The sequence below is a fragment of the Scardinius erythrophthalmus genome (assembly GCF_964197995.2).
Source record: "Scardinius erythrophthalmus genome assembly, chromosome: 13".
Classification (NCBI taxonomy): Eukaryota; Metazoa; Chordata; class Actinopteri; order Cypriniformes; family Leuciscidae; genus Scardinius; species Scardinius erythrophthalmus.
The window spans coordinates 15,841,278-15,864,184 of NC_138233.1; the positions used below are offsets into that span (position 1 = coordinate 15,841,278).

The 22,907-nt window shown below is 36.8% G+C and overlaps 4 protein-coding genes across 8 annotated transcripts; 2 read left to right on the forward strand and 2 right to left on the reverse strand.

Annotated features, from left to right (window-relative positions):
* Window positions 1–241: 241 nt before the first annotated feature.
* On the reverse strand, window positions 242–2,720 carry hnrnpa0b (heterogeneous nuclear ribonucleoprotein A0b). 2 transcript variants are annotated; one of them, XM_081383020.1, is made up of 3 exons: window positions 1,584–2,718; window positions 682–813; window positions 242–424 (listed from the first exon to the last, which is right to left on the reverse strand). In XM_081383020.1, exon 1 carries the CDS (start codon window positions 2,641–2,643, stop codon window positions 1,702–1,704), a length of 942 nt encoding a protein of 313 aa, XP_081239146.1. In that variant the 5' UTR covers window positions 2,644–2,718; the 3' UTR covers window positions 242–424; window positions 682–813; window positions 1,584–1,701. The 2 variants fall into 2 exon arrangements, with proteins under 2 accessions (XP_081239146.1, XP_081239145.1); XM_081383019.1 differs by lacking the exon at window positions 682–813 and having other exon boundaries at window positions 1,584–2,720.
* A 3,556-nt stretch (window positions 2,721–6,276) lies between these two features.
* spdl1 (spindle apparatus coiled-coil protein 1) lies at window positions 6,277–15,059 on the forward strand. Of its 2 annotated transcripts, none has more exons than XM_081382058.1 (12): window positions 6,277–6,473; window positions 6,997–7,161; window positions 7,287–7,463; window positions 7,579–7,773; window positions 7,885–8,034; window positions 8,729–8,827; window positions 9,070–9,180; window positions 9,263–9,403; window positions 9,485–9,588; window positions 9,676–9,863; window positions 12,127–12,415; window positions 14,291–15,059. In XM_081382058.1, the coding sequence occupies exons 2-12, from the start codon at window positions 6,997–6,999 to the stop codon at window positions 14,448–14,450; spliced, it is 1,779 nt and encodes a 592-aa protein (XP_081238184.1). In that variant the 5' UTR covers window positions 6,277–6,473; the 3' UTR covers window positions 14,451–15,059. The 2 variants fall into 2 exon arrangements, with proteins under 2 accessions (XP_081238184.1, XP_081238185.1); XM_081382059.1 differs by having other exon boundaries at window positions 6,382–6,473; window positions 7,885–8,038; window positions 8,733–8,827.
* A 463-nt stretch (window positions 15,060–15,522) lies between these two features.
* sil1 (SIL1 nucleotide exchange factor) lies at window positions 15,523–19,355 on the forward strand. Its single transcript, XM_081383038.1, has 9 exons — window positions 15,523–15,962; window positions 16,040–16,172; window positions 16,261–16,369; window positions 16,448–16,553; window positions 16,632–16,820; window positions 16,900–17,021; window positions 17,370–17,466; window positions 17,589–17,753; window positions 18,261–19,355. The coding sequence occupies exons 1-9, from the start codon at window positions 15,861–15,863 to the stop codon at window positions 18,627–18,629; spliced, it is 1,392 nt and encodes a 463-aa protein (XP_081239164.1). The 5' UTR covers window positions 15,523–15,860; the 3' UTR covers window positions 18,630–19,355.
* On the reverse strand, window positions 19,224–22,576 carry LOC308701035 (turripeptide Ici9.1). 3 transcript variants are annotated; one of them, XM_081383041.1, is made up of 6 exons: window positions 22,293–22,576; window positions 21,629–21,685; window positions 21,271–21,442; window positions 20,365–20,387; window positions 19,781–19,884; window positions 19,224–19,509 (listed from the first exon to the last, which is right to left on the reverse strand). In XM_081383041.1, exons 3-6 carry the CDS (start codon window positions 21,317–21,319, stop codon window positions 19,455–19,457), a joined length of 231 nt encoding a protein of 76 aa, XP_081239167.1. In that variant the 5' UTR covers window positions 21,320–21,442; window positions 21,629–21,685; window positions 22,293–22,576; the 3' UTR covers window positions 19,224–19,454. The 3 variants fall into 3 exon arrangements, with proteins under 3 accessions (XP_081239167.1, XP_081239165.1, XP_081239166.1); XM_081383039.1 differs by lacking the exon at window positions 21,629–21,685 and having other exon boundaries at window positions 21,271–21,383; window positions 22,293–22,531; XM_081383040.1 differs by lacking the exon at window positions 21,629–21,685 and having other exon boundaries at window positions 22,293–22,531.
* Window positions 22,577–22,907: the final 331 nt, after the last annotated feature.

The window sequence follows — 22,907 nt, forward strand, 5'->3', positions numbered from 1 at the left end:
TCACAATGCACAAGCACTCAACACTAATTGCATTGCAGTAAAAAGAGCCGTTTGCATGTTTTACACATCCCTAATTTAAAAGATGTTTTAACTTTACTACTCTATTGGACCATCTGTTTGTATGTGCACATATGCACAAATCCAGCTCTAATTAATCCTCAATCTTCTTCATCCCTTCAGATTCACCCATTAGAATTAAACTCATTCCAAACCACATCATAATACACACAAAAAAACGTGATCATTTCAAAGTTTTTTTTATTAAAAAGTATACACAAATACTTAAATTATAAAAGATTTAAAAAAAAGATCCCAGGTTTCATTCATCAGTCCTTCATTATTAAAATAAAACTCAGTGGATCATGCAGATAACCAAACTCCATGGCCACAGTTGATGTGGGCAGAGTCCAGCATCCAAGGCCGCCTGGGGAAGAAGAAAAGAGAACACATTAGACATGTAACAAAACAAAGAATTAGAAAGTTATAAGAGAGAAAGAAAAAAAAGTCAAGGCCCTAATAAGCCGCGATGTTACACAGACCCATATTCCATCGCACCAGTTCTTGTAAAGTCCACTTGACTTATGGATGGAGACTAATTAAACAACTTATGGAATAAATAGTCCATTTATGAAAAATTTAAATACTTGACCAACACGTAGTGAAGACAGGTTGATTACATACCTAGATCGCAGGATGATATCCTAATGAGATATTTCAGTCCTATCACAATCGAACCCAGGTACTGAACAGGTTCCCTGTGCAAACAAACTGCTATACAGCTATTTTGAAGTACTGGAATAACTGAAAGAACACCTATATGTGGGAATCAAGAGTAAATAAACCATAAACACTATATATATATATATATATACTTGTATATCACTGAATGTGGGGCAGTCTGAAGTTAATTTTGTCAAGTAGAAGTAATGCATATATGCTTTAATGATTATCTCAGGTGTGGTGGAAACCCATTAAAGTCTATCAGCCAAAACGCCGTCTGAAAAGGATAATTAAGCTGTGAAACTTTTATTTAAAAAGTAACATACATTTGCATATCAATGTTTAACAATACTGGATTGATCTGAAGACATAATATACAATACACAAGAGAATGTTTGAAGTAATTATGCTCATACAGCGTTGAACTGAACTTCATGAGTGCGTTTCTGATTTAGTTGACAAAATAAAAGAAATAACGTTGTCTACTCTATCCCATCATGATAAACTAGATTGGAAAAACTCGTGGTGGGTTTTACAAAGACGAACACAAACTCAAAACTGCATGCGTTAATCCCCCATGACACTGCTAAGCAACAATTTATATAGAAAACAGGTCTACTGAGAATGCATTGACAACATATCGCCAGTGTTGAAAAAAAGAAAAGAAAAAAGAATTTAAAAACGAATTGGTTACGAACAAATCGCATTTGTTAAAAAAAAGAAAAAAAGAAAAGAAAACCAGGGCCAACTTGCTGCATGTCCTAAAACGTGGGAAATAAATGATATAGATATATGATAGGACATGTCCTACAACTAAAGCTGGTCGAGCAAGTCAGGTTTCTGGGAAGAGATCTTCTTCCTACCTGTTAAGAACTGAGGTCTTTAAGGTATGCTTTCACAGTGTCCGCCAGGTGAATGAGCCCAATGTGGAAACCGAGAGAACCTAGGGGGACAGCTTTCCGAGTCTTTCCCCAACCTGCTTTAGTAGCCAGCGTAGCCACCCCTGCCGTAACCTGGACCGCCGCCGCCGCCGCGGGGGTACGGGGCTCCGCTCCTTCCGGCGTACGTGCTTCCACTCTTCATGGGCCCGTAGCCGGAGGACTGTTGGCCGTATCCGCTGCCAAAGTCACTGTAGCCGTTACCACCGCCATAGCCTCCCATCTGATCGCTGTAGCCTCCTCCGTATCCAGCCCCGTAACCTCCTCCGTAGGCTCCACTTCCATAGCCACCGCCGTAGCCGCCATCACTGCTGCCGTAGCCTCCGCCATAGCCACCACCGTAGCTGCCGTATCCTCCTCTCCCGCCACCGAAGCCATTTTGATTCCGCCCCATTCCTCTTCCTCCTCCTCTCCCCCTGCCGCCCCGGGCTCCACCGGCGGCCTGGATCTCTTGTTTCGTGAGCGCCTTCTTAACCTCCACTTTGTTTCCGTTGATCATGTGGAACTTGAGCACGACGGCTTTGTCGGCCGAGTCGTTATCTTCGAAGTGAACAAAGCCGAACCCGCGCTTCTTGCCGGTGTCTTTGTCAGTGATGACTTCGGCTTTCTCGATCATGCCGAACTGCGAGAAATAATCAGTGAGGTCGTTCTCTTCGATGTTCTCTTTCAGGCCCCCGACGAATATTTTCTTGACTTTCGCTAGAGCTTCGGGCTTCCCTGCGTCTTCCCGAGCCACGGCTCTCTTCAGCTCCACGTTTTTACCGTCTACAACATGTGGCCTAGCGGCCATTGCTGCATCGGCCTCCTCTGCTGAGGAGTAAGTTACGAAGCCGAAACAACGGGACCGCTGAAGTTGATCGTTTTGGACCACCACGCAGTCCGTAAGCGCCCCGTACTGTTCAAAATGAGCGCGGAGGCCATCATTTGTTGTTTGGACGTTCAGACCGCCGACGAAAAGTTTGCAAAGCTGCTCCATTCCTGACATATCTCACCGTTAGACCGCCGTGTCGACTCAACTGTTCAGAAAGGGAAAGGGCCTTTTTTTTAAACGACTGTCGTCATGACGCAATGTTCTCTCCTGCAGCAAGACACGCCTCTTCGCTGAAAAAAAAGGCGGGCTTTGTGGAATGGTCAATTTTAAATAGCATTTTCTTCTAACCATATAAAAGTTAAAATAATACAAAATAAACTAGTCTATCAGTTAAAAAAAGTGTTTAAATTTGCACACTTACTTTAAAGTATGAGAAATGCAAAAAGTATGTAATTTATGTAAAAGTCGAAGAACAACATGTGAAAGCCTCTTTAAATAATGCTAACTTTTTTTACTTATAATTCCAAATTTTACATTTTTAAGACCAATACGATTTTTTTTATGGTATGTCTAGAAAAGCTCATTCTCTTAGAACTACAAACTGAACAGCTCTGTTAGCTCCACATTCAACAATATTCACCTCTGAGAAAGCAAATAAAGAAAGGCCCTATCTGAGAGCCAAGGCACTGACAAATCAGATGCAATAAAATGATTAAAATTGTGAAACATGTAGCAGGTAAAAGACAAAGAGAATCACTATGAATTCACAATTGAAGGTAAAAGACAGAGAGAATCACTATGAATTCACAATTGAATGTAAAAGACAGAGAAAATCACTATAAATTCACAATTGACCTTTAGGGCATCTGTGTTACTCTTGGTAGCATTTTTGCCCACAGACTGGTTCATTTCTACTATGGACTATAACCCATATCATCTGAATAATTAGTCAGTGATTGCAACTTTATTTGTAAGACAATGATTTATGGATTGTTTTATTGAATGGTCATAGGTAAACAAACCCAAATTCAAAGTATTTCTTTACTTTATTCATATTCTCTTATAGCCTATTTAGCTTAAAGCTGCTATAGGCATGCACACTAAGTAGGCTACTGTATGCGCTCTCTCTCTCTCTCCCTCTCTCTCTCACACACACCTATTTTTTACAGTCTATGACACACACACACACTCTCACACTCTAGTCTAGGCAATGAGGCTGATGATAAAGTGTGGTGACAAAAAACTTGCTTGCAAAACCGAATTTTCTTCTTTTAAATGTTTTATTGAGAAGTGTAAGATAAATATTATTTTCCTATGTGTATTCAATCAATATCACTACTTACATGATTAATTTAGTAAATCTTACATGAGTTACTTTTAATCATGAAATATGCATTTATTTATTATTTGTATCTTTTTACACATATGTGTATGTGTAAACCAGTATTTTTATTTTATGTATTTGTTTCTAACACAAGGATTAGGGAAGGAGGACAAAGTATATATATATATATAAAGCTTTAATCTTAAAAAAAAAAGACAGGGTGCTGCTCAGCAGAAGTTATGCAGTATAAAGGGTTAGATTTTGACTGGTGAATGGAGATGTACGTTATCTGAGGAACTCAAATACCTCGGATAATTGAGCACTGACCCCCTATTTCTGTCACACACTGAGATATATTGCCATTTCTCTCTTTCTTTCTCTCTCTCTTTCTCTCTCTCTCTCTCTCTCTCTCTCTCTCTCTCTCTCTCTCTCTCTCTCTCTCTCTCTCTCTCTCTCTCTCTTCCTGAAGTTTTAAGTTAATCTACAAATGCTATGAGAAGCAACTTGTGAATAATGCCTCTTTCTGCAGTCAAGGTCATGGAGAGAGTCTAGGAGTCAGATAAAATGCTTTCAATTAAAAAAATATGTATGTATATCAGGTGGGCATATTATGTGATGTTGAGGAAGACCAATGTGCATGAAGATAAACCAGAAAAATGCATATGGAAGTAGGAGGCCTTATGATACTGATATGATAATGATTCTGTTTTGCTTTGCTCATTTTGTTGCTCTCTGAGATATGTTTCAGTTGTAAGAGAGACTATACCTCGTGGTTTCAGACAAATACATTTTATCCTTTTTTTACCATTGAGTGGTCTGACTTAAATTTTATTGGTGAATTTCCTCCACAGGGGACAGATGACCGGGTGACCTCTCAGCATGAGCAATAGGAACTGATGGTCGTGATCTGCATAACAGAAGACGTGTCTGGAGCCAGCACTTTACAGATATTTGGTGACACTTAATGCTCATGGGTGGAGATAATGTCTATGCATGTTCTCACCTTTTAATATGCGAAACTCAGCATCGTCTAAGTGTGAGATACAGTTACAAGCAGTTTTGGGTGCATATTTTGAATTGACCGTAAGAAGACCTTGTGATATGATTGGGTTTAGAGTTTCATTTGTTGATTCATTTATTGTCCCCGGCTTTAGGGGTGCAATAAGTTAATGACTGTCGGGGGCGGGGCAGACATCTTTTCAGTATGGGCTATACATTGTCCCTCAAACAGTGAAACTGTAAGGACACTATTGCATATATGTAGAAATGAATAAATGTGTTTCATTTCTTACGCCTATGTCCAATAACACAAGAGTAGATGATGATGGTTGAGGATGGGACTCATGTGTCCCGTTTACACCTGATATAATTAAAACACATAAATCGGTACAAATTAATTTAATCATTTACATTATTCTTGGATAATGTGTTCAAGTCACCCAAGATCCAGGATGTATTGCAGGGTGTAAAAATGGCCTTGTTGTCTGCCATCTCAGAACCTGAAAGGCAAGAAATCTGAAACTGTTGACAAGCTCCCCACGATCCCCATGAATGTTGATTGTGTAACTCCTTCCACCCTCACACTTCCTGAAGAAGGAAAAACAATCTTCTTACTCTTTTTGAATGTGATATATTTTTTGCCATGGTTATTTAGCTTGATTACCTAACTTATATGCTAGGCCTATATTAGTCCTGCTTTTTAAATATAATAATAATACATTTTACTTGAGCACCAAATCAGCGTATTAGAATGATTTCTGAAGGATCAAGTGACAATGAAGACGAGTTATGATGCTGAAAATTCAGCTTTGCCTTCAAATGATTACAATTATATATATTTTAATATCAAAGAGAAGAGTTATTTGAAATTATAACAGTTTTACTGTATTTTTTATCAAATAAATACAGGCTTGGTAAGAGGCTTCTTTCAAAATATAAAGTTCAAAAGATTTCTTTCATTAAAAAAATCTTACCTCACATATTTAAATAAGAGTGCCTATTTTGTAGTTTCTTATCCAGTCATTATTTAAAAACCAGCATAACAATTTTGTGTTTTATACTCTTTATTGAAGCTTTGCTTAAAAAGAGCATTCATAATTTTCTGTGGATTTTCCATATGCTCACTGCAATCAGTTAAACTCACATAGGCACTATTGACACCGAACCCACACTACTTACTAAGTTACATTTCCAAGGTCAAAAATCTAAAGAGGGGGCCAAAAATAGGGGAAAATCCATGCAGTTGAAGCATGTTTTGGTGTTTTTATTAATTGTTTGTTTTTATTTTTTGCATTGAAATGTTGAGAATATATATTTTTAATTATTATATATTTGTTCAAATATATATAATATAGTTTGATATAATGCAGCATTTGCATTCGGGTTACAGTACATTAAAAAATAAAGTTCGATTTTTAAACCCTTTGTAGTAAAAAGTTTGGGGACCTCTGATCTAAATCAAACCAGTATGCCCATTGCCCACTGTGTGACACTAGAGAGACCAGAGGACGACGCTTTGTTCAGGATTGGAAACCTCGCGTTTTCTCGCGATATGTGATTGACTACTGCTGCAGAATTCAAACAGACTTGCCGTTTGAAAGTTCCCGAGCAGGAAAGCAGCTGGGGCAGTTAATTCTTCAGATATAATATTGGCATCACCAACTACCCTTTAAATATAAAGGTAAACAAATTTAGACATCTATGTTGTTCTGTAGCGGTCAATTATATGTGGCTCAAAGAAAATAGACTTCTTTTGAATACAACGCGATGTTTTTGACGGGCGTTTGCATAGTCATCCCGACGACACGAACTAATGCAGTTAACGTATGCAATTAATGCCTCTGTCATTTACTCACCCTCATGTTTTTCCAGAACTTTATGACTTGGAGAATGACAGCCTTAGTCAATGTTGTTGTGAATGGTTACTGACGCATTTATGGGGAAAAAATGTCGAAATCCTGGACTTTGTGGGGACATTTTTGGGGATTTTCCGTGTGGAAAACAGCTTTACTAAGTGATGTTTTTGAAGGTTTTCTGTGATGGGTAGGTTTAGGAGATCGAAAATACAGATTGTACAGTATGAAATCTGTATGTCTATAGAAAGTCCCAAGAAAACATGGAAACCCAACATGTGTGTGTAAAAGCTAAATCTCTTCGCAATGTTCTAACGTTACATTAATGATCACATGATACACTAATTTCAGATGTCAGATCTAGAGGGTGAGATGAAGGTGTTGCAGCAGAAGTTGCAGGAAAGAGAAGAGGCTCTTCAGAAGGCTGGACTGTATGGACTTCAACTTTTGAATGAAAAAATGGATCTGCACAACAAATTGGAGGAACAGCAAATTGAGATGTCCAGTGTCATTGAGGTACTAGTAACTCAATATTGATTGACCATTGATTTTCACAATATGATGATTGACAGTCTAGTTGATCAGTAAATGATTTCTTAAACGTGTTAAAATGTAATTTTCACAGTATTCTGTAATTGCAGGCCCTGGAACAAGAGAAATACTCTTTGCAAAGGGAGGTTGAGTTAAAGGCCCGCATGTTGGAGAGTCTGCGATCAGAATTTGATCTTGTCAAAAACCAACAGAAACATCAAATGGAGCAGCAACAAACTCTGCTGGAAAGGAACCATGCTCTTGAGCTCAGTGACTTAAAGAATAAGGTCAGCTTATATGCTTTTCCTGTTCAAAAGTGGTAGGTTTTCCCCCATATTCATGTTTAAATGATTTTTGACAAGTGAGTATCTCATCTGTGGTGCTGATAAAATGCCTTTGTAGGTGGAGAAAATGAAGACAGATTTAGAGGAGGCTCAACTTGCTGAGAAGCAGATGAGACACAAGCTGGATCAACAGTCTGAAACACTAAGCAGCAAAACCGAAGAACTACGTGTCCTTACAGAACGTGCACATGAAACAATGTCCTCAGAGATACTTGAGCTGCAAGTGCAGAGGATGGATATGGAATCAGCAATGGTAGAGTACTTTCCAATCTTTATTTTTAATGGAAGAATATTCATAGAATGTTTCCTAGAAATAAGCAATGTCAGTGTGCCTTTGGTGTTGAAGTGTGATCTTGCCTTGCAGGCGTCTTTGGAGCAGGAGCTTCAGGAGGCACGATACAAAGAAGAGCAGCTACATTTGGCTAACACTACCCTCCAGAGGCAACTGGAGAGATTCACAGAAGAGAAGGAAGAGAGAGAGAAAGAGGCGGTGTCCTGCTATAACGCTTTGGAGGCATGTCAATTAACATTTTCAAGTAAACATGTTTATAAAACATGTATTTACACCACCTTTCAAAAGTTTGGGATTTAAACAAAAAAAAGCATATTATGGCTCACCAAAGCAGCATTTATTTGATCCAAAATACAATAAAACCAGTAATATTGCAAAATATTATTACAATTTAAAATAGATTTTTACTATTTAAATATACTTTAAAATTTAATTTATTCCTGTCATGGCAAAGCTGAATTTTCAGTAGCCATTACTCCAGTCTTCAGTGTCACATGATCCTTCAGAAATCATTCTAAAATGCTGATTTGATGCGCAAGAAACTATTTTTTTTAAATTTGCACAGTTGAAAAAAGTTGCCGCTTGATATTTTTGTTAAAAATGTGACATATTTTTTTCAGGATTCTTTGATGAATTTAACATTCAAAAGAACAGCATTTATTTGAAATCTTTTGTAACAATGTTGAAGTCTTTACTGTCACTTTTTATTCATTTAATTCAACCTTGCTACATAATAGTATGCATTTTCACAAACATTTTAACAGTACAGTATGGTAAAGTTCTAGTACTGCAGGTAATGCTCTAGAAAAAGATTTCTTATAGTGATAAGTATATCCACATGGAATTCTGATGCACATTTTCTGCACTGATTGAGGGGAAAAATATTCAACACAATTTCTTTTTCTACTTGATGTAGAAAGCTCGTGTAGCCAACCAAGACCTTCAGATCCAGCTGGAACAGGTGTTGCAGCAGGCGCAAGATCCAGACAGCAAGGGCAATTCCTTGTTTTCTGAGGTACAGTATTGAGAATTACGTATACTACTTTCTTCATAACTTTAATTATGTCTAAGGCTTAATTTAGAGAGAAACTGAATAACATTTTATATCAATGCAGTACCATTTAAAAATAAGGTAGTAAACCTAATAAATTTAGTATAAACAGTTCAAATGGGGCATTGCTTCATAATAATAAAATAGTTATGATAGTTTCACTTAAATCATTTTTGTACTGTGACAAAATATTTGGATTTGCACAGGTAGAGGACAAGAGAGCAGAGATGGAGCGGCAGCTGAACAGTATGAAAAGACAGCACGAGTCTCTACAAAAGCAGCATGCTCTCATCAAACAACACATGCACCGCATGAAGGTAAGTAGTGTTTTTTGACGAATGCTTTACATTTTATTTATAGTTTTCCTCATTATTGTTTTCCTTGTGTCTGCTGTTTTAGATGCAGATAGCTACCCTTATGCAACTCCAGAGCAACAGGGCCAACCCAGCCCAGCTTGAACGATTGCAGTTTATGTTATCTGACAAGAACAATGAGATAGAAAGCCTGATGATGAAAGTAAGAGAACTGGAGAAAGAGAAGGTAAGCTTAGCATATTACATCCAGCATTGAAATGAAACATTACAGTTTGAGAAATGTCTCTAACAACTCTGTCACCAACAGACAACTGCAACCGACCAACATCCACCTGCCCCGTCTAAAGAAGGCGAGCTTATGGATGAGACGTATTATACAGACCTATTAAAAATGCAACTTTCAAATTCAAAGTAAGTGTTCTGTCATTAATTATTTGTACTGGTGGTGTTGATACTTTAGTACTTTTTTAAATGCAATTATGACATTTATGTGAATAGGAAGGATGCAGAGAAACTAAAAGATGAGTTATCCATGGCAAGAATGAAAGCTCTCTCTGAAAGTCAGAGAGTGTTGGAGTTGGAGAGGAAACTCTATGGGACAGAGCAAGCGCTGAAACAAAGACACAGTGACAATATGAGGCTCCAAGTCAAGCTTGAAGAACTAAAGATGAAATACACACCTAATGGTAATTTCCTTTCATCTCTGAGCCCTAGTTTTCTACATGAACCAGTTTAGTGCAACAGTTGGGTTCCGAAAGTAAAAAACCCTTTCATTTTTTATACCCATAGGGGAATTGATTTTTAACAATAACATTAAAAGCTTTAAAGACTGACCTACTGTGAGCTACAAGGTTGTTAATCGATGACATACAGTATTGGGATGGGTATTTCAAGCAAAAATAATATTCGACGATCGCTGGGAATTATTCGATTATTATTCTAAAATTGCACCCCTCCCCACATGCATTGTGAGCGGAATATTCCGCTCTATGCCAGCGCGCTCCACTCATGATCAGCTCATGCTCACCGGTAAAACGGTGTTCGCTCAAATCCCGCTCCGACATGAAAATTCTCTGTACTGTAGGCTACTATACTTTTTGTATCCATTAAAGAAAACGTATTTAGTTTCATATTTATGTTTAAATAATATAATGTTATTTTTTAAATTCATCTATGTTGATTATATGAAAAGTGAACAGCATGAATAAGATAGGATCATAAAATGCTCAATATATCGGGAGACATATGGAGTGGGGTCAGACATGATTTTGACCACTTCATTAAGATTTGTAGAAAGCCTTTTCTTTAAAATTAATTTCATTTTGTATAAATTGTATCTTAAACTCAGCGTATAGGCTACTTGCCTCACAGACCTGAGAAATATATCTATAGAAAGCTTAAGTGTTTACTTTTACACAAAACAATTCAAAACGAAAAGAAACAGACTACTCTCTGCTTATGTAATCCGTATGAAATGTGCATTTCTCGAAGATGGCGAGTCAGCATTGTCTACTTCATCTTTGCTGCCGACATGGACACAGAAAACATTATTTTATTAATAAACAATTTAAAATGTCTCGTTGCTATATTTGACACATTCATAATCATTACTTTTACCAGTTCTTTGTGGCAAGCTTTATGCATGTGTTTGAGTGCGGAATAGGCTATGTTATGTAAACGCGCTCATTATGGTTTAGTATTCTCTCCAGTAAATATATATAAGTACTTGAGTTAATTTAAATATGCGATTAGTCGACTAAGGCTTAAATGAACAACTTAACTACAACTGAACAGCCCTACTTATTTTACATATTTTCGAACCAGCATGTCACAAAGAGCATTCTGGGTTGAGCGAGCGGAATCAACGGAAACTTCAAAAAGGCGCTCTCCGCTCTGGAGGAAATATTAATACTCCGCTCACATGCTCTGGTGTGTTCCTCTTCTGTTGTCTGAGAGTTGATTGACAGCTTTTAAGTGCGTTTGCAGTGCCGCCCTTTGGTTATATGAAAGCATCACCACTGCAACAGCTGTCCATTTTTTTGACAATAATCGCACCAACTATTCGATATTCTATAATTAAATCAACTAATCGAATATTCAAAAATCGGGACTCATCCCTAATACAGTATGTCATCAGCCTGCAGTATTTCAACTTGTTTTTTAAATAATTGTGTTTAACAGTGGAATTCATGGTAAAAAACTGCAATACCCATGAGTCTGCATAGAAATACTAACTGCAAATGGCACGATAGAGTCAGTCTCCCTGCTCCCACAAAAACGGCTTAAATATATATAATCAAAGTTTATATGTGAATAAAAGCTGAAATTTATTCTGTCCGTCATATAAAGCGATCATGTCTCTTCAGAAGACTTGGATTATTTATTGCCAGGCATGTTTGCACATACGAGGAATTTGTTTGGTGACAGGATACAGATAATGAAAATAATAAGTAAATAGGAAATAAAAATATACTAATAATATAAAAAAAACCCACAATATACAAAAATAGACAATAGACATTATGTAGGTATTGATGTACAAATGCAAGGAAATGTAAATAAGATTAAGAATTTTGGTGTGTTAAATAAATAAATGTATAAATACTGTTGTATATTGCACATGTTTATTGCTAAGTGGGGGCATTAAATGTTTATGAGGTAGATTGCCTGAGGGAAGAAACTGTTCCTATGCCTGGCCATTCTGGTGTTCAGTGCTTAAACCACTCGATTCATGTGGATTTTTCCCCCCAATCTCTTTATAAACGTTTTGAACCGGAATACAGATCTGTAATTCTTCGTTAATTCTTTAACATTTTTTTTTTTATTATTCCAATGGGAAAAATACTTTCCCTAAAAAAGTGGTTGGGCATTTTAGTTGTTAACTGCTGTAATAATTCATCTTTGTGCTGCTGTTATATACTGGTCATAAATGTAACATTATGTATTCAGAGGTTAACAAAGCCCAAGTACAGAAACGGCGCCGGGAGAAGTTTCCTGTAGCAGTTCCAGAGGAAAAGTCAGCACCTAGCAACGAGAATACTGCAACCATGGATATTGAGCCGAGCAAGGGCTTGAGTGAAAATACAGAGGAAAAAACCCAGAGTCATCCCATTGAGAAACCACCTGTGATCCCGTTGCAGTCTGCACAACTCAGTGAACCCAACCCTGTCATGTCCTGTGAGAGCAAGTCTGTCCGAATCTGTGAGGATCCCCCAGTCTGCATTCCTGATGCGCCCAGGTCAGTGCCAACCTCTGCATGCCAACCCTTCTCCCTTCTGCTGCGCTGTGTCAACTTTACAGTCTTTGTCATCTTCCTCTTCCTGGGTTTTATGAGAACATTCATGCCTCGACCACTTCCTGCTCTACCACTGCCTCTCAGGAATCCTGTTGCGCAAAGGAACTTATTTTAACATGTAATCCCTTGAGATCTTGTTTAATGACTAGACTTTAAGATGAACTGTTAAGGACTGTTAAATCAATGTGAAATGTAGAGTAATAGAAGAGTTTTACAACCCTACAATACAACCTTTTTTTGCTCTTCAACTTTCAGACCTTTTTTAACAGTAGCTACGTTTCTATCACCCTGTTTTTATGTGCATTTTGAAGTATCGCATCAGAAACGACAAACAAGTGATGAAAACGTAATTTTTTTTTTCAATCCCTTAAAGGGTTACTTCAGGATTTAGCATTAAGCTTTGTATTAGTAGAAAACCTGTAGTATTTTCGAATTACCATGCTTTCCCCCCTCATATCCCCCTGAGAGGAGAGATTTATGTATTTTTTGTCTGGAAAAAATCCTCCGATGACGCAAAAATCGTCATTTTGCGTCATCGGAGGATTTTCTGTCCAGAGGCTAAAGACTACAGCCAGTAGATGGCGTTGTTCCGCATGTTTACAGCCCACCCATACAGGGTGGGATCTCACTCACAGAATGTACACAGTATCAGCCGTCTTTCTTTGGAAGCTAAGCTAGCATGCTCTTGTTCTGTGGAGAAAGCTGAATAATAGGAGAAAGCTGTGTAAGTAGGGGTTACCATCTTCCTTTTCCCGGACTTGTCCGGCGGGCGAGATCGTTAAAAATGTCCGGGATTCGGCTTTTGCGTTCTGCGGTCGCCATTCATTGTTTACATACACACCTCTCGTTACAATCTAACTGAATTAATTCCGTAAAACAAGTGATCGGTTGATGTGCGTTTTAACATTGCTAAGAAAATTCCCGCTCCTCCGTGAGAGATGCGAGACCCGGCGCGTCTCAGTAATGAAGCCACCGGCCTCGTGCCGTTCTCCCGCGGCCGTCAGCCTCGTCCTGCTCGCCACAGTAAACATGATGAATGGCGACTGTAGAACGCAGAAGCCGAATCCCGGACATTTTGGGTCTCTAAATCCCTGGCAAACTCATCACTTACTTAGGCTAGCCTTGTTGTTTTCAACTGTGCTCTCTAACCGGTAGGCGTGGCCTCCTAAGGCAGCGAAGCAAGTGCATTCTGGGAGTTGTTGTCTTTCATCCACATAAGCCAAAAATACATTTTCTTGCTTTTCTCAGTCTAGAAAGCTCCAAATTCAAAAATTTCTCCACATTTCTTCTACTTAAATGACCTATTTTAAATACACATTCATCTTCCCAGAGGTGAAGTATCCCTTTAATTCGCAAACAAGTTTTTACGCTCGCTTGAGGTGGTTTTTGACTTGTGCGAAAAATAATTAATGCGAATAATAGGAGATGGAAACACATTTGCCGAACAAATTCTGATATAGCAAACATTAAACCCACGTGACTAATCGACTGTTTCTGCTGGTAGTGTTTTATTTCCTGTTGGTTACTAGGTTACCAATATCACCGTCATCTGCTCAAACGGACGTTCAACTTGATGGAAACGTACCTAACGTTAATTCGCTTTTTTTTTTTTTTTTTTTTGCAAACTTTGAAATGATTCGCTTGACATTTGGATGGAAACGCAGCTACTGAGATTAAAATTCGTAGTTTTAAAGAATTACTTCTGTGGCAGTAGTAAATAGTAAAAATGTTAACTTAAAAATGTTGTTCTATGACATTGAATTTTAGCACTTAAGATTTGTACCATGAACCACCACAAACTGAATAATTTGCCTGTAGGTCTCCTGTAAGTGACTCCAACAGCAAAAAAGAGGACCAAACTCATCATAGCAGTGAAGAGGAGGAGAACTGGAGAACTGAAAGGAAGAAGAAAAAGTACCAACAACCCACTCATGTTAACTCAGAGAAAACCATGGCAAATGAATGTGCTCAACAGTAGTTTGGCTAATGCAAAATGGGAATTATTTGACATAGTAAAAAAAAAATCTAATTTTGAGTATTTTGGCAGGTTTGTAATGTGCATCATTGATTGATTTGTGACTTGTCCTGTTCTATGCACATGATTTGTTGCACGTTATAATTTTTTTCATATTTATTAATACCTCTGTAATATTAACTATTTGAGACAGTTTGAATAAAAAAAAGAATTAATGCAGTCTTAATGCATTATCTTTCTTACTGTATATGCTGTAATGAACTTCCTGTGTACCATTATTTCTGTTCTATAATGGTTTGTAAACAATTAGATTAGATGTTTACAATTAGAACTAAATGGTGAAGGTCATCAGTTTTTGTTTTTCTCTTTGAGACATAATTGCTGAACAGTAATAATAAGCCATTGTGTTATTGTATAACGAGTACAGTTACTTGCTATTTGACGTTCTCTGATCATAAGTTCTGCTGCAGTTGTACTTTGTGCAAAATGGAATATCATTAGTTTATCCTTATTGCTCAATTTCAGTTTTTACTTAATTTGTGGTCTTGGAAAAAAAAGTTTTTTTTATATATTTTTACTATGTTTAATAAATACGTAATTAACAGGTAGTTTACATTTCTAGCCTTGTGTCTTATTTTAAAATTATAATATAAAAAATATTTTTATTTATCTATCTATCTATATATATATATATATTTAGTGCAAGAAAAGAAACAGCAGTGCATTGAATACATTAACATAAAATGAAAAAGAAAAAAAAATCTGAAATAACAATGACACCTCAGCCAGTAAGAAAAAATATTATCACAATTCTTAAACTTGTTCTTATCAATGAGTTTATGTGATTTTACAATAAGGGAGATATCAGCAATGAAGACAAATCTAGACAAAGTATTGAGATTTTTCTTTTTTTTTGTGAATATTTTTTTTTTTTACAATGCAACACAAAGAAATTAAAAAGATCAATAGCATAGTCACTCCTAGAAAAAAAAGGAAAAAGAAATATATCTTTCAACGAAAAGTTTAAATCACATTTTATAACGTCATGAAAATGTGTCTCTTCTTGTAGCCAATCACCGCGACCAGAAAGAATGACGTTGTCCGAAACCCACACTTGCTTTTATCTGATTGGTTCACGTGTATCGTTCAGATGGACTGCGGAAATGCACATGGTTTCTACTTGTTTCTTGCTGGACGATACAACCGCTAAACTCAGCACGTTAACAGATTAATTAAAATATATTTATATGTTTTACGGTAGAATGGGCAAATCCAGAATGAGTTAATTTAATAATAGTTTGGGAATGGAGTTTAGGTTCGGCTTGTCTCCTGGTAATGGATGACGTATGATTGTTTATCAGGTTATTCTTATGTTTTAACTGCACACATATCGCGTTTTCTTAGTCCAAGATAATGACCAGACTTAAAATGCAAAACAAGTGGAGTATCAAACTTGGAGTGGCAATCACTCTTTGGCTTTTCTGTCTTCATCTCATATCTGCCCACAATGTGAAGGTGAGAACTGCTGTTTCATATCTTAGTATTTATTTTATTCTAATACTTTAACAACAGTATAATTTTTTGCTCTGCAGTCCCCAACAGCCCTGTCTATCAAAGAAGGTTCAGGTGATCATAGCAAGGGAGAAGAAACACAGTTAGAGAATGAGGATCCTGAAGATCTTGAGGTGTTTATACCCACAGACAAGTGGCAAACTCTCAAACCAGGTGGCTATATTCCCATGCTGTCAGTTGTGTCTGTAAATACATAGATGATTAACAGATCAATTCTATATTTATCTGTTATTCACTTTAGGTCATGCAGTACCAGCAGGCTCTCATGTCAGACTGAATCTTCAGACTGGTCACAGAGAGGTCAAAAGGGGAGAGGAGGAAGGTCTCAAATACTGGAGTGATGGAAATGGGTATAGTAATTGAAGGAAAAAGTATTCTATAATAAATACTGTGTCATATAGTAATGTTTTTTCCCCTCTGTGGTGCAGGCAAGGCATGATGAACATGCACGGCCCTTCATACACAGCTGAGGAGTTGAAAGAGGCTCTAAAAAATTTAAAAAAAGGAATGGATGATCCTGTAGACACAAAACGAGTATGTTCATTTCAGTTGTTCTTTGACCATTTTTCTTCGTTGCTTATTGAATTTTTTAATCAAGATGTTCGAATATAGAAGGAAGATGAGGTGAGGGCCCAATTTCGCCCCATGGAAGAGCTGAAAAAAGACATGGAGGCACTCGACATGCTTGTAGAGACAGATGTTCAAGTTATGAGGAAACTTTTAAACCAATTCAATAATACTAACAGCACAACTGAGGAAAAAGTCACAGCTCTTCTTGACCTTGAATACCTTGTGCACCAGGTAATGCTTTAATTCCAATTATGACAATTTTTGTCCAAAGTTTTTCAAAGTCTTTGAATCTCATTGTTTTTTCATATAGGTAGATAATGCCCAGAATTTGGTGTCCATGGGAGGAATGCAATTGGTTATAAATGCTTTAAACGGTACAGACATTAGACTCCAGGAGAGTGCTGCGTTTGTGCTCGGATCTGCTGTTTCAAGGTAATTGGCATTCACTCGAGCAAAATTGCTGCCTACACATGATTTAATGTGCAGTCACATTTAACGTTGTTCAGTGAACTTTTGCAGTCGAAATCCAGTCATTTTAATAGGAATCCTCGCATGCAATTTTGCATAAGGGTGAAAGATTTCCCCACACAGATTTCGCAGCAGGTTCAAGTTGGTCTCGCTGATCAACAGAAAGCTGCTTGGTTTGAAAGTGACTTCTGTGTGAGCTGTGCTACACATTTTACAGTAGACAAGTGGAACTTTTTTACCCACGTAAATTTGTTATGTTATGTGACCCCACCTTTACACTGATGCAATCCATCATCATTTACCTTTTTCTAGTAATCCATCAGTGCAGGTTGAGGCAGTAGAAGGTGGTGCGTTACAGAAACTGCTGACATTGCTTGCCACTCAGCGACCGATGGCCGTTAAGAAAAAGGTAAAACCAACAAGAAAGCATGGGTATTGTGCTGTTAATAAGAGTAGTAAATTCAATTGTCTTCATCATAGTTAAATGAGTATGAATTCATCCCTTACGTTTGACATTCTGATTTAATACAGGCGTTATTTGCTGTGGCCTCACTACTGCGTCACTTCCCGTTTGCTCAAAGTCACTTTCTGAAGCTTGGTGGTGTGCAGATGCTTAGCGAACTGTTTCAAACACCAGGGGCCGAGGCGCTCCGTGTGAGGATTATCACGGTTCTCTACGATATGATCATTGAGAAGGTTCATGTTTACAAGTTTAAACTTTTCTACACTAGTGCTATGCAAAATTGGGGTCAATACTAACGTTTCAGAATATTTCTATTTCTTTTGAACTTTCTATTCATCAAAAAAATCCTGATAAAAATATTAAGCAGCTGTCAACTGTTTTCAACATTGATAATAACAAGAAATGTTTCTCCAGCACCAAATCAGCATATTAGGATGATTTCTGAAGGATCATGGGACACTGAAGACTGAAAAATCAGCTTTTCCATCACAGCAATAAATTACATTTTAAAATAAGTTATTTAAAATCGTAATAATATTTCACAATAGTACTATTTTTACTGTATTTTTGATCAAATAAATGCAGCCTTGGTGAGCAAGAGACAAAAGCATTAACAACTATTACCAGCCCCAAACTTTTGAATGGTAGTTATTTAGAAATGGTTTACATTGCAAACTGAAAATGCAATTTCCATATGTATCGAGCTTATTCTTCGAATTGACTTGTACTTTGTTTTGTAGGAGCTGATATCACAGGTGGGAATGGACCTTATCCCAGATTCCTCTCACCAGGAACGTTTGCGTCAATATGCTGAAGTCTCCCTCCTGCCTGTGTTGGTGGAGCAGGGGTGGTGCGGGCTGGTGCCTGAGCTTTTAGCGTCACCTGAGCACGACTGGAGAGAGAAGGCTCTGCGCACTCTGCTTGCCATGATGGCTCAATGTCACACTCAGTATAAACGGAATCCCTCATTGACAGCCTCTCTTAGTGAACTGCAAAAACAATACCAAGAACTGGTGCTCACAGAGCAGGATGTAGGGGAGCAGGACGGTTACTTTGGGGAGATCCTAGCACTTGTGGACTCTATGGTGGTTAAAATGCAACAGGTGTAAAATGGGACTGTTGTCTTCCTAGAACTAATGAAGAACTAATAAAATAATTGAATGTTGGTTTTGTCTGGCTGTCTGGCAAGTAGTTCAGTTGACGCACCATGCATAATGTTTGCTAAATTAGATGGGTCAAGTAGTTTAAAAATAAGTGTTCACAAATAAGGGACAAGGAAAATACATTTTTAGTATACTCTGTGATTCTTTGATACAATTTAAAAAAAACTATGGTGTAGCCAAAGTAAAATTTTGACACACACACTGTATTTTTCAGGTTTTATTATTTTTGTTATTTATAATCTAAGGACAGTTGTATCACCCTATTGTTTTTTATGTTACTTATTTTTTATTAATTTCAGAAAATAAAAACATGTTTATCGAAGAAAATATGTACTCAATTCACTGTAAGAATTGAATTTTCAAAAAAAAATTTTTTTTTTTTTATAAATTAATTGGTTCAATTTTTTTAACATCATGCCATTGACCCAGTTAGCTGGCACAGAAAAAATTAAATGTGCTATACAAAGTCTGTTGTTGTGATTTCAAGGATAGCAAAAAAAATCATGCAAAGGAAGAAAGAAAGAAATTCTGAGCTTGAATGTGGTTTGGAAACTACTTTTTAATCATATTGTAATAAAATAGAGCTCTTAAATGCTTCATTGTTTTATTGTATAACATTACATGTTAACAAATCGATGTCTGATAATGTTCTAAATTATAGCATATGACCTTATATATTAATGATTCATATTTGAAAGAAAATCATGCTGGTTGTTGCTGTAATATCTGAATGGGAAGCCATTGTGGATGCCAGCTGTAACAGCAGTGAAATCAGGGGGTTTCACATTTTCCTTCGTGCTTTACATTGACGACCAGGTTACGTAACCTAAACAGACAAGATATGTGTTAGAAGAGGCACAAATACTGATAGAATTGCTGTCAAGAATGTTTACTGTTTTGAAAGAAGACAGGTCTCTTGCTTTTTTTGTCATAGATAGTTTGTCTTCAAAATCAAAAAATGTCTGTTTACTAAACCTTGGCAGGTTTGTAAGTGATTCAAAGCTGATATCTGGGCCTAGCTTGAGATTTCTCACATCTCCTGTCTCAGCCTTATCAACATGTTGAAATTACACTGCATAAATATTCAGCTGACGTACTTGCTCTCCCAGCGTAGCATGCACTCATTGGAGTATGTAATGTCATCGTCCCCACACACTGGCATGTACTCACGAGTACATCCAAAATTAGGAGTATCGCTTTCCTATTATGGAGATATTAGAGAGATTCAAACCACATATCATAACACTTTACCACCACTGTACTTGATTATACACTACTGTTCAAAAGTTTGGTGTCAATAAGATTTTTTTTAAAGAAACCAATACTTTAATTCAGCAAGGAAGCATTAAATTGATCGAAAGTGACAGTAAAGATTTCAAATAAATGCTGTTCTTTTGAAAAACTATTTTTTTTTATCATGGTTTCCACAAAAATATTAAGAAGCACAACTTTCAAAATTAATAATAATACTGAAGACTGAAGTAATGGCAGCTTTACCATCACAGGAATAAAACTTATCAAACTAGAAACTGTTATTTTAAAATGTAATAATATTTCACAATTTTGCTCGTTTACTGTATTTTTGATCAAATAAATGCAGCCTTGGAGAGCCATAAGAGACTTCTTTCAATATATATATGTACTCTGGTAACTTTAAAATGTCACTTTTATCATAACTTACCTCTTTTGGTTGTGATTCTGCCGCTGTAAAAACAGTATTAAAAGATATATTACGATTATGAGAAATGAAAAAGGAAATGCACTCATGTTTCCCTGTTGAAATTCCGTAAGGCTTAGAATAAAACAAAAGTTGCTAAGCAAGTTTTGCTCTTTCTTTTCAACCAGTTTGCTTGAATAACTTCTATCTAGATACTTTACGTATGTGGTCATCTCTTTTTTCCATCTGTTCTGATCTTTATCATTTCAACAAACAAGAATCAACATTTCAATTATTTCAACATTCTTCTGTGTTTTTGAGTGCGTCTGCATGTATTAAATGGAAATATATTCCAGCAATACTTCAGATTAGATTCTAAAGATTAGAGAATCTAAATTTATAACATCTCAATTTATATTCTTTATACCAGCTACAATTATGTTGTGTCTGTCCAAATGTTGCCGTTTCTGAAATGTTTCTGTTTCTGTTGTTCTGCCCCGTCCCCCCGTCCCCCCGTCCCCTCCAGTCAGCAGTATCTCAGCTCTCATCAGTCTTGTGACAGAAACCATGGATCTCTACAACATGGATGGACCTATTCCAACATATCACAAAATGGATCTGTCTGGGTCAGCGAATAATCAAGACTAATGGCTTTAAAGAACAAAATGTAATCTTGTAAACTGTAACCATATCATATCTGGATTTTCAGGAAAGCAAACAGCAATGTAAAAGTCATTATCCGCATGTTAACCAAAACATTGTGGGTATCTCAAACATACTTATTATGACACGTCAGTGTACAATGATGTATATTAAACAAATACATTAGCCTGAGTATGGATTTGGTTTTTAAAGATAATTACTACAACATTCAGTATTCGCAGTTAAGTGTTTTTATGTACCTTAACAAATGGCAATTTTGATACTTACCAGAGAGGCAAATGAGAACAGAAACGCAGATCAGGATAGCCAACTTCATGGTCACTGTTGTAGAGCAAGTTGAGAGTGGGAAACTCAGCAGGTGTATCTTTGTATCCGGGGCTCTGTAGTTATAGCTTTCGAAATTAGCAAACACTCCTCCCTCCCTCCCATTGTTGCATGCCTACCCAGAAAGAACCTGACTGGTGACATTCATGTAATGGGTCCACAAACAATGACTAAGGGCATTTGGGACTAAGGTCATTTATTTGTGGTTTTCTAATATTATTAGAGAAGCTCTGTCAACAAATTGCATCCTAAAGAAACTGTTCAATTATATTAAAACAGAAATAGCAAAAGAGAGCCATACTTATAAGCATAAAATCCCTCCTGTCCATGAGAGGAGCAGAGCTGGATAAACAGAGGTCTAAATAAAGGTATCATGTAACAAACAAAAGAACAGCATTCCAAAATGTATAAGGCCATCGGGAAAATAAAGCATGACTACATTATGAAGCTCATTCAGATTTGGAAAACAAACATTTCCTGAATATTTTTCTTGAGAAGCAAATCAGCCTATTAGAATGATTTCTGAAGAATCATGTGAAACTGTAGACTGGACTTGAGTAATGATGCTGAAAATTCATCTTTGCCATGAATACATTTTAATATATATTAAAAGAAAACAGTTAATTTTAAATTTGAATATGTCTGTTTTTCATTTTACTGTCCTGTTTTCAAAATCTGCATAGGATTCACAAATCCAGTCATAATCCATTTGCTTTTTGTTGTTGATGGCCTCCTATCAATTTAGAGAAGCTTTTGTTTAATGAATGTGCTTTTTATAGTGAGTTATGATAAGTAAATCTTATGTTGTCCAACTTGTCTTGAAACCTTCAATCAGGGGATTAGCTAATAATTCATCAGTCTGATGAGTAGTCAAACAGAACTAAAACTATAATTAAGAGGGACGTGTGCAGTAACTTCATTGAGAGAAACCTTTAAAGGCGTAGTTCATCCGAAATCATACTCACTCTCTCATGTTGATCCAAACCTTTATGACTTGAAGGGATGTTTAGCAGAATTTAAGAATGGTTAGTCAAATTAACCATTATTTTAATGTCATCTCTTTTTTTCATAACAAAAAACGAATGGTGACTGAGTCGCTCTGCCTTAAAATCTCTTTTTGTGTTCCGGAAGAAAGAAAGTCATACAGGGTTGAAAAATCATGAGGGTGAGGCGGTGAGCACATGACGACTACATTTACTTTTGTGATGAACTATGCCTTTTTGGCATATCTCATTCAATCTCACTAGGTGGCATCAGTGAACTATGAAGCGCAGGTCATCAACGCGCGTTAGTGCACAGTCATCGCGAGACGTGTAAATATTGAACATGTGTGAACGTGTGAACTATTTTCTTGGTGCCAACGACACAAATATAAAGGCATCTAATAAGACGCTTAAATAGACATAAATATATTAATATTTAAATATACAATATTATATTATAATGCATATTATCAGACCAAAAGTTGTAAGAATTTCTGTGTCATAATTCTTGATTATGTATATAAAGCAGCTCCCTTAATTTAAAAGAACATAAGCAGGGCACTGACTTTACAATAAACATCCCCCAATTCTCCTGCG

Excerpts from the sequence above, each read along its gene's own strand:
- spdl1 (XM_081382058.1), top strand. The coding sequence starts at position 6,997 with ATGTCAGATCTAGAGGGTGAGATGAAGGTGTTGCAGCAGAAGTTGCAG. Across the intron at positions 7,774-7,884 it reads TGGATATGGAATCAGCAATG|GCGTCTTTGGAGCAGGAGCT; the intron begins GTAGAGTACTTT and ends CTTGCCTTGCAG. Across the intron at positions 9,181-9,262 it reads AACACATGCACCGCATGAAG|ATGCAGATAGCTACCCTTAT; the intron begins GTAAGTAGTGTT and ends CTGCTGTTTTAG.
- hnrnpa0b (XM_081383019.1), bottom strand. The coding sequence starts at position 2,643 with ATGTCAGGAATGGAGCAGCTTTGCAAACTTTTCGTCGGCGGTCTGAAC.
- sil1 (XM_081383038.1), top strand. The coding sequence starts at position 15,861 with ATGACCAGACTTAAAATGCAAAACAAGTGGAGTATCAAACTTGGAGTG. Across the intron at positions 17,022-17,369 it reads CTCGGATCTGCTGTTTCAAG|TAATCCATCAGTGCAGGTTG; the intron begins GTAATTGGCATT and ends ACCTTTTTCTAG. Across the intron at positions 17,754-18,260 it reads ACGATATGATCATTGAGAAG|GAGCTGATATCACAGGTGGG; the intron begins GTTCATGTTTAC and ends TTTGTTTTGTAG.
- LOC308701035 (XM_081383039.1), bottom strand. Across the intron at positions 19,885-20,364 it reads CAGAATCACAACCAAAAGAG|GAAAGCGATACTCCTAATTT; the intron begins GTAAGTTATGAT and ends TCTCCATAATAG. Across the intron at positions 19,510-19,780 it reads ATGCTACGCTGGGAGAGCAA|GTTACGTAACCTGGTCGTCA; the intron begins GTACGTCAGCTG and ends TTGTCTGTTTAG.